This window comes from Mus musculus, chromosome 3, assembly GCF_000001635.26.
Source record: "Mus musculus strain C57BL/6J chromosome 3, GRCm38.p6 C57BL/6J".
Classification (NCBI taxonomy): domain Eukaryota; kingdom Metazoa; phylum Chordata; class Mammalia; order Rodentia; family Muridae; genus Mus; species Mus musculus.
The window spans coordinates 28,653,268-28,672,668 of NC_000069.6; the positions used below are offsets into that span (position 1 = coordinate 28,653,268).

General features: G+C 41.4%; 1 protein-coding gene across 11 annotated transcripts in view; it reads left to right on the top strand.

The window, feature by feature from the left end:
• The window catches only part of Tnik (TRAF2 and NCK interacting kinase), a 408,685-nt gene extending 391,367 nt beyond the window's left edge, over positions 1-17,318 (top strand). For 5 of the 11 annotated variants that reach the window (XM_006535519.3, XM_006535521.3, NM_026910.1 and 2 more), the window contains 6 exons: positions 900-1,034; positions 8,420-8,520; positions 10,652-10,801; positions 12,413-12,572; positions 12,822-12,961; positions 14,632-17,318. In XM_006535519.3, the coding sequence (XP_006535582.1) occupies positions 900-1,034; positions 8,420-8,520; positions 10,652-10,801; positions 12,413-12,572; positions 12,822-12,961; positions 14,632-14,715 (770 nt within the window). In that variant the 3' untranslated portion in view covers positions 14,716-17,318. Of the gene's footprint in view, positions 1-899; positions 1,035-8,419; positions 8,521-10,651; positions 10,802-12,412; positions 12,573-12,821 lie in introns of all 11 variants that reach the window. The other 6 variants (XM_006535517.3, XM_006535518.3, XM_006535520.3 and 3 more) reach the window with 2 other exon arrangements.
• The last annotated feature ends 2,083 nt before the right edge of the window (positions 17,319-19,401 follow it).

The following is a 19,401-nucleotide window of genomic DNA, read 5'->3' on the forward strand; positions in this document are numbered from 1 at the left end:
CTGTGCCAAGCTTCTCAGGGTTTAAGTCTCATTGCACTCTCCTGTCAAGCCAGTGAAGGATGCTCTCATAAATTCCCATCGTCTGGTACATATCCCATCTGTAGAACATAAAACCTCTGTCAAGGCGATGGAAAATATCTGAGAAGTAAAATCCACAAGCCTAAACTTCTCATTAAGAAAGAGCCACAAAAGTGTGTGTTTTCCCTGTGGTACTCAGATAATCCAATGGAATGGATTCATTTTGCTTTCCATAAAGTCTTACGTGCCATCGACCTGGTGTTTTATCGTCCTGAGAATGCTTTGAATCTCTTTACCAAAGGGAACTTTTAGCCTTTTTTTGAATTCTGAGTCCTCATCTTTTATTTTCTTATTTGATGTTTTTGTTTAATATTCTTTTTGATGACCTCAGCACCATAACTTTGTCTAATAGCATCCCCTAAACTCAAATAGCTTCACTGAATTTGAACAGAAGTTCCTTTGTCTTACTAGTTAAATATATAAAACTGTTAGCAATTGTCTTTGATGTAACAGAGGAGACAAAGAGAGGGGAGCGAAAGTAAGAGGAGGAGACACACATAGGTAGGCAAAAACGCCCATTTGCTAACACTTCAACATGATTGGCTCTAGAATGTTCTGGAACTCTGTTATAGAGTTCAGGAGACTGGCTTGTGCAAATAAGAAATCACTTAAAGGTAAAAGGTACAATTTCTGGATTTTGGTGAAAATGCTAGGGTCTGTCTTTACCAGGCTTGACAGAAGTAACAGTGGGGAAGAGCTAGGAACCCTGGCTAGTCTGCCCTCAGAGACACAGAGATGCCAGCAGGAGCCCAGAGGAGGTGAGGGAAGAAAGAGAGAAGGCTATCACAGAAAGTGAACTTAAAACTCTCCTATTTCCACAGGAAAGAAGAACAAGCTCCGTGTGTACTATCTCTCATGGTTAAGAAACAGAATCCTGCACAATGACCCAGAAGTGGAAAAGAAGCAGGGCTGGATCACTGTCGGTGACTTGGAAGGCTGCATCCATTACAAAGTCGGTGAGTCTTGACAGCAGAGTTCCGACAACACTCAATCCCAATGGTTTGGTTAACTTTATTCAAGGCTTTCTATCTGCTCTTGATGGCATATGTGTCACCAGTTTAAGATGTTGCTGTACCCTAAAAAGCACTCTTGAATTTCTCCCCCAAAAGTCAGACTGATGAAACTCAAAGAATACACTTAGAATAAAATCCAAGGTTCTGATTTGAGTACTTCTATGTACTTCTCCCAAAGTCCCCCAGAATAACAATTAAAAAAAATCAATAAACCTCCAAGACTGAGCAGATCAAGAGAAGCCAGCAACTAGGAGATAGCCATAAAACTGAAAAAGAGTAGCTGTGTGACTGGGGTAAGACATAGCAGATTGGAGATACTGAATTCTTAATCTACAGGGAAGAAGGTTATCAATATTATCCATCCATCCCACAGAGCCCGTTAAGATCAGAAGCCCAGGGAACATCACAGGATGGAGGTGCATGGCAGAGCTGAAAACAGGATTGCTGAAAAGCAGAGACATTGAAAGTCCTTTAGAGCCAGCTCCTCCCCCCCCCCACACACACACACAGGCAGGCCACTGTCCTACAACAGAGGAAGAGTGTGCACAGGCACTGGTGGGGCACACACCTGCACCCACACATGTCCTGACAAGCCTCCCTGCAACAGATGCCCACACACCTATACACCCACACACTGACAGCAAAGCTCCCAGTACAGATCCCAAAATGCTAGCACAGTGATTCTGTGCCCAAGAAAGGAGTTTGAAAAGTTTGTCTGTGGAAAAACTAAATGTACAGATAGTACATTTAGTACAGATAGTACATTTAGTACAGATAGTACATTTAGAGTCACTGGGGGGAAAGCACCCCACCTTTCTTCTTTAAAGTGATTGCTGGCACTTGATTTGGCCCACTTTTACCAGAGAATGCATAGGTAGATCTCATGTGCGGGAAGCAGGAACAAACAGGAAGTAAAGATATCAGAAGATGAGGCATAGGAGAAAATTCAGGAAGGAGAATAGAAAGGAAGAAACCAAATATTACAGATATTATTAAAGATAAAGTAGAATTGGGGAGGTCAATGAAGGATGAAAAAATTCCAGGAATAAAAATATTATAACATTTAATGATAAGAATAAAGAACTTACCCATGAAGTAGAACTAAGACAGAGATCTGCCTTGACCAGCACAGCTTCAGGGATGAACTGACTGGGTCAGTGAATGAGTAAACAAAGACATACACAAAAGCTGGCATCCTGTGCGCGTGCACTGTGCACTCTGATGGAGATGCACTAGCATCTAGAAAGGTCCACGTGTTCTCTTTATATGTGTCTTATGAGTCTCAGTCTAGGGAGCAGGTTTATTGCCTACAGCTAAAGGAGGGGACAGAGTTACTGTGTGCAGACTAACAAGGAGGCAAGTTTCTCTACAGGACTTTGTAGGGGAACAGTCTCAGGCTATAAACACCCCAGAAGAGGGAGCAGTCATCATTTTCTGTACACACTATCAACATCCACAAATGGTCCAGAGGAAGGCTTCGTCATTTTCCTGAGCCTGACCTGAGGAAAGCTTTGCCTTTCTCATGAGTCTGAAACTGAGATGCCCAGGCCGATGTGAAGAGTACATAGCCATGCAGGACTTCATCCACTCCCTATAGAGGCTGGAAACTGTCTCCCTGCTGGCCTACATGTGCACATGCTCACATACACACACACACACACACACACATACACATAACACATACACACACCACCACCACAACTGTAAAACGAATAAATCCTTTTTAAAAGAGAATAAAGATATAATGAAATAAAAAAAAAAATCAAGCCAAGAAGTCCAAACTATGAGCTTCAGTAAAAGAGAAAACATAGTACGTTGAGATAGAAGAATAAAGAAACCTTCCAGACAAGAGGCCTTGACAACCAGATCGCAATGACTCTGAGAAGTCAGTATAGTTACTCACAAAGAAAACTCACAACAAGCTGTACCAATACGGGATTTAAGTAGAGAAGAAATGAGAGAGCCCTTAAAATCCTTAGGCTATAAGCAACAAAGAATATGTGTAAAATAGTCCCAGAACCAGAGTGTCTTAGAACTTGTTGAAAACAAATAGAGCCAACAAGGCTTCAAAATTCCAAAGCAAATGTATTTTTAGCTAGAGACCTGGGATGTAACTCCCTTGGTAGAGTGCTTGCCTTGTATGCACAAACCCTGAGTTCAGCCCAAGCAATGGACATACTGGGTGTGTTAGAGCTATCCTAGCACTTCAGAAATAGAAATAGGAAGATCCGAAGTTCAAGATCATTAAAATACAGGAGATGTTACCACAAAAATTTTTTCAACGTGTGTGTGTGTATGTGTGTATGTGTATATGTGTATGTATGTGTGTGTGTATGTGTATGTGTGTGTGTATATATGTATATGTTTGTGTGTGCGCACGCGAATGTGTGTGTGTGTGTGTGTGTGTGTGTGTGTGGAAACTGAGACAAGAATGAAGACTGTGGCAGAGATTTATTATCAGGAATTGTTTCTTATAACTTTGGAAACTAAGAAGTCTCCCCCCACCAACTATTTCAGTTGGGAACCTGGAGACCCAGGAGAACCAGCTGTGATTTAATTCAAAAGCCTGGGGACCCATTGAATTGAAGGCAGAGTTCCTGTCAGAAAGCCAGCTGACTCAGGACCCCAGAAGTGTCTGTCCAGCCTGAGTTTGGAGATACGAAGACTCATAGCTCGGCTGGTATTCAGACCTTCAAGTTATCGGAGATAACACACACTGCACTCTGCTTTACCCAGGCCACTCATTTAAATATTATTTTCATCAGGAAATCTCTAACAGAAACAAGTAGAATGATGTTTGATCAAATATTTGATTCGATTTAACCCAGCCACAGTAACATATAAAATTAAACATCATGCTATCAAATTATATGTCAATGTGAAGACATTTATAGGCACGCCCTCGCTCTGGAACATTGCCTTTTGTGCCATCTCTGGGAATGGTATTGAGGATATGTCCCGCTAAAATTAAAAAACAAAAACAAAAACAAACAAACAAGCTAAAACTTAATGATAAAGGAAACGCCCAGAATGATGCCCAAAGAAATGTAAGGAGGCCACTTTACCGCAGGCCCACAAAGCAAGATAGTGTGGAGCGCCAGAGAGACGTACCATCGAGAGAAAACACAACGGCATCATAGATGACGGTTGCTCGGCTGTGCAGAAAGACACATCCTAGCAGAAAGTTCACATCTACACAGATGTGTAGAAAGAAAGGAAGTGAGAAAAAATGAGGGAGACATAGAAAGAAAAGCCTCATCAAGGAGCACTATGTCACGTAGGTGTGAGCAGACATTATCTGAATTCTTTAGCCACTTTAACCCAAGCTTTGAAATGAGTGCACTCGGGACTTGAGGTAGGAAGTAGGGCATATGTGTGAGTGCTAAGCAACAGCTGCATGGAAGAGGAAATGGTTTTAGAAACGGATTGCTTTCATGCTGTGAAACCAATAGATATTGTCCATGTTTGGAACTGGGACTGACAGGTGTGGCTTTTGAGAATATTTTCCTATAAAGCTTGCTGACTGCAACCTGAGATGAATAAGGATACACAAGACCTAAGCTTGGTTTTTAACTGAGAAATAACAGCAAAGGCGTGGCAGAGAGGCTTTGGACATTGCTTAATGTAGTCTCAAGAAGTCACTGTACACGTTTGAAACTGTGACCTGAAGCGTTGGTCTAGCCACGGGTGTTATGTGACAGTGACTGGAAGCGGAAACAGCAATCCATGGAGACACTATAAAGGAACTCAGAAAACAAGTACCAAGTTATTCGTATTGTCTGCCTTGGAACCTAGCATCTTATCTTTTGACTAAAGAGGACCCTGTTTTAGAACATTCTCCCTGAGTCACGATCTTAGACGTCTTGACATTAGGAAACAGTGATGAGTGGCTAGAAGATTCCATGGAGAAAGCTGCATCTCCACGCATAAATGATGAGCCCTTTGTGTTTTGTGCCCTAAGGAGCCTTTCTAATCTTTATAACACAATGGGCTTACTTATATGCACTGATTTAGAAACATAAAGGAATGATGGGGGGCTAGAAACAAGGTCCACAAACACACAGTGCCTGTAAAATGCATCTTCACAGCCCAGTCTGCACTGCTTCCCAGCAGAGAGTACAGTGCACTACAGGCACTGAAACCAGCTCAGCAGAGCTTGACCAAGGGAGGAAGGGATGTTGCATGGGCACAGCACTACTCACAGCCAGACCACATGGGGGAGTATGTTTTCCATAGCAATCCAGTGGCATTCGGGCCCCACTGCTGCTTTGGTTTGAGAGTCAGAATTATTTGCTCTTCTCTTCTCTTCTCTTCTCTTCTCTTCTCTTCTCTTCTCTTCTCTTCTCTTTTCTTCCCTCTTCTTTTCTTTTCCTTTCCTTTCCTTTCTTTTCTTTTTTTGCTTTTTGTTTTCTTTTTTCCCACCTTTTTAAAAGTTATATATTTTCTTTATTCACATTTTAAATGTTATCCCCTCTCCTAGTTTCCCCTCTGAAAATCCCCTATCCTCTCCCCTGCTCACCAACCCACCCACTCCCATTTCTGGTCCTGGCATTCCCTATACTGAGGCATAGAACTTTCACAGGGCCAAGGACCTCTCCTCCCATTGAGGACAGACTAGGCCATCCTCTGCTACATATGCACCTAGAGCCATGAGTCCCACCATGTGTTTTCTTTGGTTAGTGGTTTAGTCCCAAGGAGCTCTGGGGGTACTGGTTAGTTCATATTGATGTTCCTCCTATTGGGCTGCAAACCCCTTCAGCTCCTTCAGTACTTTCTCCTTCATTGGGAACCCTGTGCTCAGTCCAATGGATGGCTGTGAGCATCCACTTCTGTATTTGTCAGGCACTGGCAGAGCCTCCTAGGAGAAAGCTTTATCAGGCTCCTGACAGCAAGCTCTTGTTGGCATCTGCAATAGTGTCTGGGTTTGGTGGTTGTTTATAGGATGGATCCCCAAGTGAGGCAGTCTCTGGATGGTCATTACTTCAGTATCTGCTCTGTAACTCCTTCCATGGGTATTTTGTTCCCCCTTCTAAGAAGGAACAAAGTATCCACACTTTTCTCTTCCTTCTTCTTGAATTTCATGTGTTTTGCAAATTGTATCTTGGGTATTCTGGGCTTCTGGGCTAATTTCCACTTATCAGTGAGTGCATATCATGTGTGTTCTTTTGTAATTGGGTTACCTCACTAAGGATGATATCCTCCAGATACATCCATTTGTCCAAGAATTTCATAAATTCATTGTTTTTAATAGCTTAGTAGTACTCCATTGTGTAAATGTACCACATTTTCTGTATCCATTCCTCTGTTGAGGGACATCTGGGTTCTTTCCAGCTTCTGGCTATTATAAATAAGGCTGCTATGAACATAGTGGAGCATGTGTCCTTATTACCAGTTGGAACATCTTCTGGATATATGCCCAGGAGAGGTATTGCTGGATCCTCCGGTAGTACTATGTCCAATTTTCTGAGGAACCACCAAACAGATTTCCAGAGTAGTTATACCAGCTTGTAATCCCACCAATAATGGAGGAGTGTTCCTCTTTCTCCACATCCTAGCCAGCATCTGCTGTCACCTGAATTTTTGATCTTAGGCATTCTGACTGGTGTGAGGTGGAATCCCAGGGTTGTTTTGATTTGTATTTCCCTGATGATTAAGGATGTTGAACATTTTTTAGGTGCTTCTCAGCCATTCGGTATTCTTCAGTTGAAAATTCTTTGTTTAGCTCTGTACCCCAGTTTTAATAGGTTATTTGGTTTTCTGGAGTCTAAGTTCTTGAGTTTTTGTATTTATTGGATATTAGCCCTCTATCGGATGTAGGATTGGTAAAGATCTTTTCCCAATCTGTTGGTGGCCTTTTTGTCTTATTGACAGTGTCCTTTGCCTTACAGAAGCTTTGCAATTTTATGAGGTCCCATTTGTCTATTGTTCATCTTAGAGGATAAACCATTGGTGTTCTGTTCAGGAGATGTTCCCCTGTCCCTATGTGTTCAAGGCTCTTCCCCCACTTTCTCTTCTATTAGTGTCAGTGTATCTGGAACTAGGACACATTCCACTCTGTTCATAGCAGACTTATTTATAATAGCCAGAAACTGGAAAGAACCCAGATGTCTATCAACAGAGGAATGGATACAGAAAAATGTGGTAAATTTGCACAATGGAGTACTACTCAGCTATTAAAAACAATGATTTTATGAAGTTCTTAAGCAAAAGGATGGACCTAGAAAGTATATCATCCTGAGTGAGGTAACCCAGTTACAAAAGAACACACATGGTATGCACTCACTGATAAGTGGATATTAGCCCAAAAGCTTGAAATAACCAAGATACAATTCACAGACCACATGAAGTTCAAGAAAAAGGAAGACCAAAGTATGAATGTTTCGGTCCTTAGAAGGGGGAACAAAAACCTCACAGGAGGAAATACGGAGGCAAAGTGTGGAGCAGAGACTGAAGGAAAGGTCATCCAGAGACTGCCCCACCTGGTGATCCATCCCATATTCAGAAACCAAACCCAGACACTATTGTGGATGCCAAGAACTGCTTGCTGACAGTAGCCTGATATAGCTGTCTCCTGAGAGGCTCTGCCAGAGCCTGACAAATACAGAGACATGCTCTCAGCCAATCATTGGACTGAGCACAGGGTTCCCAATGGAGGAGTTGGAGAAAGGAGTAAAGGAGCTGAAGGGGTTTGCAACCCCATAGGAGGAACAACAATATCAACCAACCAGAGCCCCCAGAGCTCCCAGGGCCTAAACCATGAAAGAGTATACATGGAGGAACCCATGGCTCCAGCTAAATATATAGCAGAGGATGGCCTTGTTGACATCAATGGGAGAAGAACCCCTTGGTCCTGTGAAGGCTCAATGTCCCAGAGTAGGGGAATGCCAGAGTGGGGAGGCAGGAGTGGATGGGTGGGTGGGGGAACACCCTCATAGAAGCACGGGGAGGGGGAAGAGTAGGGAGTTTCCAGAGGGGAAACTGGAAAAGGGGATAACATTTGAAATGTAAATAAATAAAATAGCCAATAAAAAATTTAAAACAAAGATGATGTAGGTCCTTATCAGAGTGAATATCCTTTAAAGACAAAAGTCCTTTAATATAAACCTAAAAAAATTCTAGTATTATATTAACCAGGTACACTAAAGTCAGTTAAATTTGTATGCAAAAACAAAACCAAAATATAAAACAATAGTAATCTATTCCAAGAACGATGCCCTCAACTATGAATACCTATAGACAGGCACCTACATTCATTAATATCATTAATTAAAAAACATCTTGGCTAAATTGACATGGTTTCTAAATCTTACTGTTCTTTTCCATTTTAGTTAAATATGAAAGAATCAAGTTCCTGGTGATTGCCTTAAAGAATGCAGTAGAGATATATGCGTGGGCCCCTAAACCTTACCATAAGTTCATGGCATTTAAGGTAAGTGTGGATGTTGGGTGTTTAATTTTCAGTTTTTGCCAGAGTTCTGTTTTCCACATAAGCCAATATCAGTTTTATTATATAGAGAATATTATTTAAAATAAACAATGCTTAAATTTATTATCTCAAAAGACGTAAGTATTAAAAATGCTACCAAGCTCATCACATTAAAATCTGATTGTCCTCTTCCACTGGGGGGGTCTATGAACTGTTGACTTCAAGAGGAATTTAGTTTGAAATGGGTAGCAGGAAAGGTACCAAACACAACATTACACAACAGTCTCTGTTGTAAGGCTACTTTAAGTCAAGTGTTGTCTGATGTTTTGTCTGGAAAAGGCAGATCTATAGTGCCACTGGGGTCCAGATCTGCTAACCATCACAAACATTTTTGAATAAACTTTCTAAGGCTCAGCAGATTTTTGTTTATCCCTATTTCATGAAGCTATCTCTGAATTAAATGCTGAAGGCAGTCAGTCATGGAAAAGACATCATTCCTCTGGATTTTGATCCTGATTGCCTTTGTGTTTGTTTGCATTGCCTTGGTCTATACACATCACAGATAGGTTGGCTATTCATAGGTTCAGGCAGAGTGGGATGGTGATGTGCTTTGTTCTATTGACCCCATATTATAAAAAACGAGCCCCAACTGCCAGAAAACAAGCATTACTTTGAATCACACCAATGTAATCAGAGTCACATAGCCTAGCCATATCCACTGTGAATTTTATTTCCCATTTTCTTTCTATTTTTCACTTGCTTTCCCTACCTATATAACTATAACTGACTTTTGGATCTTTATTCATCCATGATACCTGTGCTATGTGAAAGCCAAATCTGCCATGGGATTCTGGCAAACCCCTTAGAGAATGAACCACTCCACTCCCATCTTGTTCTTTTAGTTCCGATGACCCATTTGGGGCATGCTTTGGATGACAGACTCATCAACAGAAATGGGCTCTCCTCCACAGGCACACTTTATGGAAAGACATTTTTTTATTACATTATGTTTATAATGGCAACAAAAAGCTGACTCCCAAAGCTAATGGGGGTGGGGGTGGGGGAACAACACTTTGCTGCCAAAATCTTTCTCCAGAAAAGCTTTTCAATCAAGATCCCCTTCCCATCCTGACATCTGCTCTCCAGGTCCTAGCCAAAGCCCATGAGACAACAGCAACAACAAAATGTTCCCCTCAACAGATCAGACCTTACCTGGAAGAGCAAGCACGGAGGCAAGGGCTTGAGTAGGAAAGAGTGTCATAGACCAGAGGTAGAACCATCCCCTAAGACAAGGACAAAAGGCATTGACTTCCTGTGCCGTGACAATATCTATACGAGATGGGGAGAGAGCAGTGTTTAAGGGCAGTTGTGGTTTCTTGAGTCTTCTCCTAGAGCGCAGGAACTGATAAAAGTACAGGATCTTGACAAATGTAGACAAGCAGGAACACTTCATAGCTCAGGAGCTTCAGCCCTGAATCCAATCAAGCAGAACTGTGGTAAACTTGGCCAGAGCTGTCTTCTTTTCCTTTGCAGTTAAATCCTTGGAGATGAGGACTATTATTTATAAGTTATGAGTAGTATGCTGTGACTTCCACATCTCCTTTTCTTATTGCCCAAACCTATCCCTCAAAATGTGTATGAAGTTTAGAAAAATTGACAATCAAGGAAGGAAAACCAAATCCCATGCACTCCCATTAATCTCCAATTGATTCAACACAGCACTGTCCCCAATCTGTTTGGGAGGTGGCAACCCTAGCTGACCATGGTTACCACATGGTGGGGGCTTGGGGGGGGTGGAAATCACTGCACACTCTCTAGAGAACAAAGATCAGAAATACACAGGAAGAGCAGCAGCATCCAGACCCCAGGCTTTTAACTCACGATTTTGACACTGTCAAAACTGACAGCCGTAAGCTGTTTTTACTGTGAAAGATAAGAAAAGGAAATTGGGGAATAGAGGATGAGCAGAACAGCTTTCCTTCTGGAGTCAGACGTGAAGAGACCTGAAAGTGACTTTTGCCTAGCTTTTCAACTGAAGAAAGCCACTTTTCCTTCAGACAGTGGCCAAGTGAAACTCTTAGGGATAAGACAACCTCATCAAATGGTATGGATACTAATGAGGTAATTTTTAAAGTCTTTTGCAGATCTTCAGCATAAGCCTCTGCTCGTTGACCTCACAGTAGAAGAAGGTCAAAGGTTAAAGGTCATATTTGGCTCACACACTGGTTTCCATGTAATTGATGTTGATTCTGGAAACTCCTACGATATCTATATACCATCCCATGTAAGTTTGAGGAATCTACTGTCTCTTGGCCCCTGCATGTACAGAGATTGGCTTGTGCCTATTTTTATTTGAAATTGTGCTAATCTATGAAAGTTGCTAAACTTCGGGTATCTCTGAATAGACAGAATGTTCCTCAAGTGTTAATGCATCCTCAAACTAAGTAGCACAAATATTAAATTATTTAGCAGGTATTATCTTTTTGGACTTCATATGCATATGTTATACCATAACTGAGTTCCTGTTTCAATTTTTGAAAGAAGTTTGATTTATTCTCTATGCTAGAGAAATACAATGGCCAGACACTAAATTCTTGGAGAAAATCTCTTTTCTTCTATTAGTAGACATGCTGAGTGACTTCTCCAACCCTCAACTTTCTCAGCTGTAAGATGGAGCTCCAACTACCTATGCTATGATCATTTAATTGGCTCAAGGCCTAACATATTCAACTTCTTATTAACAATATGATACTCAATTTGCTATACTGACACATTGCATGAAACATTACCTTTGAAAGAAATGCCAGGTGGATCTACATATGTCAACTAGTAAGCTATGTTTCATGAATATAATCCCAAGGTTAACAAACTCAGGATATTCTGAAGCCACTCCATGACTGATTGGCATTTTGAGACATTAAAGAAGCCCAGTCCTTAAGCATGCTGTTTGGATGCATTTACACACATCCGGTTGTCATCCACACTGCATTTGATAGCTTTTTACTTGCATGTCTACATCATAGCGGAGATGCTGGGTGACCACTGATTGTCTTTAAACCCCTAAGGCCCTATGTGGCAATCACATATTAGAATAATGTGACAGTTTCAACCAGGAGGAGAAGTAGTACCTCCCTTTTCATAGAACCAGTCAATCTGCTATGTTAGCAGTGTGACCAGTAGTAAGGTCTATTACTTTTCTCTAATGGAATCATTCTGGTATTGGAGCTCCCAGGTGAATTTTCTGAGTGATGTATGAATGGCCTCCTTGTAGACCATATATGGAAGCAGTCTTTCTAGTGGGAAGCTAGGAATTCCAATCTTAGAAACATGTGCTCAGAGCCTGCTTCTATCACCAATCCTCAAGTTATATAACCCTGAGATGTAGTTCCCTCATCTGCAACCAAGCTTTCTATAAAGAACTTCTCTAAGGCCTAGAAATGATGTATGCACATTGTCCAAAGATTGGTGCTCTAGGTTCTCCATGCACCCAATGTCACTGTCCTTAAGAACCATCGGATTCGTGATAAAGTAACTGTGTTTGTGTTTACCTGGTGCCTTTGACAAGAGCAGAGATTAAATTAAAGTAGATTTCATTCTCTACAGTGAAAGTAACACAAAATTTCATTTGTAATTTTTAAAGATAAAAGTCAAGAGGTTGTCTTAGTGTCTTGTTTTGTTTTGTGTGATTTTTTTTCTGAGACAGGAATTCTCTGTATAATAGAACCCTGGCTGTCTTAGACTCCATTTGTAGATCAGGCTGGCCTCCAACTCACAGAGATCTGCCTGCCTCTGCCTCTGCCTCCTTGAGTGTTGGGGTCAAAGGCATGTACTACCATGACAAGCTGGTTGTCTTGTTTTAAAGCAGAGTAATCCCTGGCCTCTCTTTGTCTTCTAGATTCAGGGCAATATCACTCCTCATGCTATCGTCATCTTGCCTAAAACAGATGGAATGGAGATGCTTGTCTGCTATGAGGATGAAGGGGTGTACGTGAACACCTACGGCCGGATCACTAAGGATGTGGTGCTCCAATGGGGAGAAATGCCCACATCTGTGGGTAGGTTAACCATTCCTTATCTCCTTCAGCAGTTACACGCCCCAAATGAAACGAAGGGCAAGAAATGGGAAACAACCATTTGAGTTCACCAAAAAAAAAAAAAAAAGTCTGTGACTGACACTTGTAAGACTCTCTTTGTCTGTTTAATCTCAAGTCCTTTGTCCTTTTTGTGGTTAAGATGTAAACAAATGCTGTGAGTTGTTGCCCATCTAATGTTTTTAATGCAGTTTTGGAAATTCCTTTTGACAGCCTACATTCATTCCAATCAGATAATGGGCTGGGGCGAGAAAGCTATTGAGATCCGGTCAGTGGAAACAGGACATTTGGATGGAGTGTTTATGCATAAACGAGCTCAAAGGTTAAAGTTTCTATGTGAAAGAAATGATAAGGTAAATCCGTTTCAACTTTGCTTTAGTGTTTGCATTTTAAGAGACCACCAGGTACCTGTGAAACCTTCATTTTCCTTTATACTGACTCAAGTCACATCTGTGTTCAATGATCAATGACAATGAAGTGGCATTACTTGGTTTGATTCATGTGAACATTCAGAATCTATGACTCATGCATCCAAACCAGCATAAAACATCTCTTACTTTCTTGTAAACTCTTGGTGACTTTTGTGGCCTGAGGGCCTTCCAGTGACTTGACAACCATTGTAGACTCTCCTATGCACTTAGAGCAGCTAGCCCATCATTGGTCACCTCATAGTGGGTTAGCCTTATGCCTTCACTTTTAGGCCTTTCACAGAGACAGTGTTGGGACCTAGCTTTCATATTATATTCACCTTTAAGTGTAGAAAATATGACATGTAGAAATATGAGCTTCTAAACAATGTCACTCATTCCTAAGAAACATAGTCACAAACTCTACTCCTGCCATGTCCTGTCTCATTTCAGCCATGTGTCTCCTGACATGTCACAAGGGTTGGGGGGGGGGGCTACATTCCAACGGAAGTGACCATGTCTGTCCAGCATGATCTCTCGCCTCAAAGGAGTATACTTAAGTGGTCATGCTCTGCCTTGCCCTCCCTGGAGAGTAATCCGGAGTCTTTAATAGCTAATCTACATTTGTGAGCCCACCCTTTGAGACTATGTTCACCCGACCAACCATGTCCACATAGAGAATAACGTGATGGGTTGAACTGTTTACATTTCTATATTCACCCCAGTTCCCCAGAGGCCAGACTGCTCTTTATCCCACCCTGGTAATATGGATCTGGATTCTTTGACCCTGGCTAACTATTTCTGACCTGGTATGGTCTAGTGGGCAGTAGCTCTGGAAGACGAGGATAGTTACCAGGGGTCTTATCAGAGTATGCCAGAAACCAGTCTTAACAATTGAGACTCCAACACTTCTGCAGTCCCTAGATCCTAAGAAATGAGATGTTCTGTGTGTTGACCACTATACTGTAGTTCTCAGTGACCCACCCCAGCAGGCCTGGTCCAACCCATCCTCTCGGGCTAGTGCCTCTAGTTTACTCCCTGAGCTCACAACTAGCAACCTTTTCAGCAGATCTCCACTCTTCTCCCTGTTTCTATTCCCTGACCCCTGAGTAGCTGTAGTTTCCCCTGTAGCTTTAGCTAAATATCAAGCAACTCCACAAGCTTCTTAAGAAGCCATGGACACCAAGTAGCACAAACTTTCACTAGTGACACACTCATTCCTCAGACCACAGACACTGGCTTACTGAAGGGCTATTGCACAGCCCCATATAGTATTTTCCTGGGGCAGTGGTTCACTGACAATCAGCTCAAGCAAGCAGTCATCTAAATTCTGCTCACTTCGCCCAGGCCTTTGATAAAATGATTGAACTGGCTCAGACCTAATGGACTGTGCTTCTGCTTATTAATACCATTATCTCCCTTGGCCTGGGATCTGCTAGCATCAGCAGAGAGCCTAAGTGTTAACCCAAAGAACACTGTAAACACTGGCCATTGACACTGAGCCGATGCACAGTGAGGATAGGACATGTGAGAGAAAATGGCTGGCAGTTGAAGAAAAAGAAGGGGGAAAACAGAAACCCATGAAGTTGAACTAACTTGTTTTTAATTTCAAACAGGTATTTTTTGCATCCGTGCGATCTGGAGGAAGTAGCCAAGTGTTTTTCATGACCCTCAACAGAAATTCCATGATGAACTGGTAACAGAAGAGCACTTGGCACTTATCTTCATGGCGTTATTTCTAATGTAAAAGAACATAACTCATGTGGACGTATGCCAGTCTAGAGGCAGAATCAGAAGGCCTGGTTGAACATACTGCTCTCTCCGTTTCCTCTCCCTCCATCTCTCCCAATATAGTCCTTTTTGGTGTTGCAGCCTGGTTGAGAAGGAGAGAAAGAGGTGGCGGGAATGGCTGGGCAAGCGATTCCGAGGATGCTGCATTGTCTGTGGACAGAGATGGACCTTGTGCCCTTCGGAGTTAGGGATAGAGACAAATATTGTGTGCTCTTATGATTAAGCTGTGTTCATGCTGGCTTTTCAGTTCTTTTTGGTTTGGAACTTTTTAACTTTTTCCCCCCTTTACCACCTTACTTTGTAAGAATGGGGGGAAATGCATACTGGGAACATAGTCTTTTTAAAATTCTGTCTGCCTGCTAGCTTTAAGTATATGGTATGTTGTAAAAGTTCCAACTCCCAGTAGTGAGAAACATCGCAATAAATGGACCCTATCTCCCTGCACTGAAGGCCATAACCACATAGTGGGGTAATTTAAGAATTTTCTTGCCTTCACTAACCCAAGAGGCTATTTTTGTTTTGTCTTGTTTTGTTTTATTTTATCTTTTTTTTTTAATTGCTACTGGCTAATGAATTTTTGAAAGAGAAGCAAAATAGCTGGTTTTCTCCTCTCTGGGGAAATAGATTTTAAATGGCTAAACTATTAGCCTTAACCTAATAAAATCAACTACCACTCTTGTGAGTCTGTCAGGCCATATTTTGATATGGCCCTTTCTGGAATGGAGGGTGTTGAATGGGACAGCGATGCCATTGAGTTGAGTGGGCTTGTGACTGGGGAGGGACTCTGGGATGTGACTGTCCCTCAATTATTATGCAACAGATCAGGGCAAAAGATGGGATGACAGGTGGGTCACCCAGAAGGAGCTTCTGAGAAATGAGCTAATATGTCTATGTAAATACACACATGTTCTTTCTTCAAGGCACAAAGCCTCCTTGATAAGAGGTCCCTTCAGTTGGGCTTTGTTAGGACTGTGACTGGTTGAGATCTTTCCCAGAGCTGGGGGTACATAACAGCCATGCTCTGGAAACCCTCCCAAGGGTGCCACTTTCTCAACAGAAAAACTGTGATGGAGAAGAATTACTAATAAATGTTCCTGAGCTGCCTGTGTTCTTACTGGGTCGAGGGACTAACTAGACTTGCAAGGCTGCCGCACACAGCAGGCACCAAAAGCTCAGATTTTAGGGAACCTAAAGGCAAGGCTTTGACAAAATTCTAAGACTCTAATCATGTTATGTTCCTCCAAACTTTCCAACATACTGTTAACAACATCTGTGCAGAGATGTGTATGTATTTAGTTCAGGTTGACTTGTGTCCTTATAGAAACCCTTACTCGAATGATTTGAACCTTTATGTGACTGACTGGGATTTTCCTCAAAGCTATAAGCATGGCCGCCTACGGTATCCAGGTGTTGCGAAATGGTATCTGTGCTGTGCTTCCTGTTTTAACCTACCTCGTTTTGTTTGTTTTTGTTTCTCTGTTCATCACAGCAGTGTTATCTCCAGGAGACATATAGAGAGCTCACCTGGCAATCTCAGCTGTATTGAATATTTTCAAAACAGTAGTTGACCAAATTGTTCTTTAGAAATTGGAGGGGGAAAAAAAATCTCCAATGACAAAAACCTAATGCAGGTTGTTTTTAAAGAATACAATTACTGTAAATGGATCAAAAAAGAAAGACAAAAACTGGGATTCTCCTGATTTTGCCTAAAGAAATGAGCAGCTGATGTACTATTAATGAGAACGAAACTTATATTAGGAAAACGGCACCTTTTTAATCTGGTAGTTGGCCAAAGGGGATGAGAAAGGGGACTATTCTGAGTTCTGGACTAGGGGAAAATCTGTAATCTCCACAGGTGATTATTGTTTGCAGTTATCTGAAGCAGGTAACACACAGAAATATAGTCAGGGTGGTCTTCAAGTGATCACCAGGATGCGCCCGTCATGGTCCCTCTAGCTCTCAAAGGCAATGAAATCCTTCCGTTCTCATTTTTACTGCTGGGGTTATGCTGCCAAACAACATTGTCCTCATGAATTCCATGGGACAAATTCAGCAATAGATCTGGGTTGAATTTAGCAACTACCATAATTGGATGCTGATATGGACAAAAATAATGTAGATTTGGGTCTTGTCTCCAAATGCGATTGCCACCAGCTCTTTATATTGCTGCTGTGATGTTTTGAACCTGAGGCTTCCTTAAATTATGTTGCAAACTGATCTTTGTTTTAATGTTTTGTTTCGTTTCATTATTTCTAAGCGATACATCTGAAACACACAGCTTTAAATGATTTTTTATTGTGGGACTTTGGGTACAGTTAAGAAATAAAAGGGAATCATTGTGTTTAAACATAAGGTAGTTTGTGAATGTATTTTTTAAAATCTAGATTAATTGGAACAAGAAAATCATAAGAAAACATATTAATGCCGTCTTGTTTACAGTATGTACAGTGACATAACATTACATGAGCTTTTTCTGGTGCCAACAAAATAAAACACAGACGTTAAACATTGAGCCATGCCTTTTATATTTTTTTGTACAAATATTTTGCACTGAGCATACAGCAAACCAAATTGAAAAGGGCCCCAGTAATCTCTGCTCCTTAAAATACATTTATAGAATTCCTAGAAGCAGTTATACTCAGAAATAAATATTCTGGCATTTATGACAGGTCTCAATCCTGACATCATGAGGCCTTGGTCATGCAAAAAGTATCAGAGTGGTGCCCTAGTGATTCTTCATGTAGATCCCAAATTTGGGGTTGATTTTCTTTTGTTTGTTTCTGGTGGGTGTGATCTATTTATCTACTATAATTTAAAGTGTCTTCTGTTTTGATCTTTACCTTTAAACTTTTTTTTTTTTCTAAAAATCAGCCAGGTTTTTGTTTTTCTACAAAGCAGAATAGCTTCTACCCGCAAACCCCAATTAAGCTTTAGTAGACCTGCCCATTATCAATGCACAAAATTGCTAACTATCCAGCAAGCCCACTGAGCATGCCCATGCCACAGAATTGGTCTGGAACCTAGAAAGAGACCTTCGTTCATGAGTGCTGGCTAATATGTTGTAGCTTGGATGCCTGTATCCAGTGAATGGTAGAGATGGATGGACTGTGAATCTTCGCCACACCGATTTCCATTCAGATCATACATAGCCATCCCACACCATACAAACAACAACTTATATTAGGCACCACATGGAACCTGAAAGCCTTAGTTAAATGAAGCTCAGTGCTTTTCTTGGGGAATTTTAAACAAACTTCAAGACCTAGACTTTGTCGTTATTATTGTTGTGTTTATTTAATAGTATACATTGAGGTCAGGGCAAATTCTCCCAAGACCCCTTGGACTGGGTTCCATGTCTCTAACACTACCACACTACATTGTTTTCCGGGATACACACTGAACAGACCTTGCATCGAGCATACATTTTTCAAAGTCATTGTAATTCCTGGTTGTCACTACAGACGTCTAACACTTTTCTGTCTGCTCTCGTGATGCATTGATGATTGTGTCTCTGATCCCTCTTGTGCTGTACAGTAAAAAGAGGTGTGTGATACTCAGGCCTGAGCCCTTGGGGGCTTCATCCATTGACAAGGAAGGGCCAAAGTCTGGCTTCACAGTCCATCAAGTTCTCTTTAAAAACTGCTTTCCTTGCCGCTGCGTGTCCAAGTTCCCGTCACTGTATTCCTAAACCATGCCAGTGTTCTGTGTCTGTCGTCTTGGAAAGTCTGCATGAATAGATGCCACTGCCTTTGTGCTGACTGCTCTACAGTATACAGTGTGCTGCATTATCGTTACAAAAGAAGATCTAGGTGTTGAGGAAACTTGATCTTTAATGTGTTCCAGGAAAGCATGAGAATATCTACCAGGCTCCAGATACTCCAGAGTCTTTCTGGTGCTATGTTCTGACATTCTCAACGGTTGGAAATGATTGATTACCTTTTAGGTCATTCCTGAAAATTTAAAACGAAATGTCTCAAAGAACATGTATGAACCACGTCACAAGTCAAGAACTTGCTTTCCCTGAGACTACATAATTATATTACAAAATTTAACCTCTAAAGTCTATTTAGTTTTCACCTGATGGAGTTTCACATACATGCCATTGGATTTGGTCTTGTTCACTACAGCAGTAATAGGGACCCTAAAATGAACTGTCCTCCCATGAGTCTCACAGTCGACTATAGAATGATCTCTTTTCCAGAGCCAAACAATGAGTCGAAGTGCTTCACAGTTTGTAGTTTCCCAGCTGACAACCCATACACCTTGGGTTACTATTTTCTAGTGTTGTCTTTATTTCCATACTGTGTCATTGTTCTGGAAATTTCTCCATGGACAGTTGTGAGCTTCAACAATTTGCACAGCATTAAACAGTCTAAGATCATGACCTGTGCTGTGAACTTTATTCCACTGGCATATGCCAGTCCATGAAGGCCCACCATACGGACCAACAAAGATCTCCCCACAAGTGTGTTTCAGCAAAAGCTCCCTGAATAAGGCGTGTACTGTTTTAAGTCACATCAAAATCCCACTGAACACCCGGATGAAATCTAGAAAATACAGTTGGAAATAAAAATACCCTGAGTGTTTCTCCACTT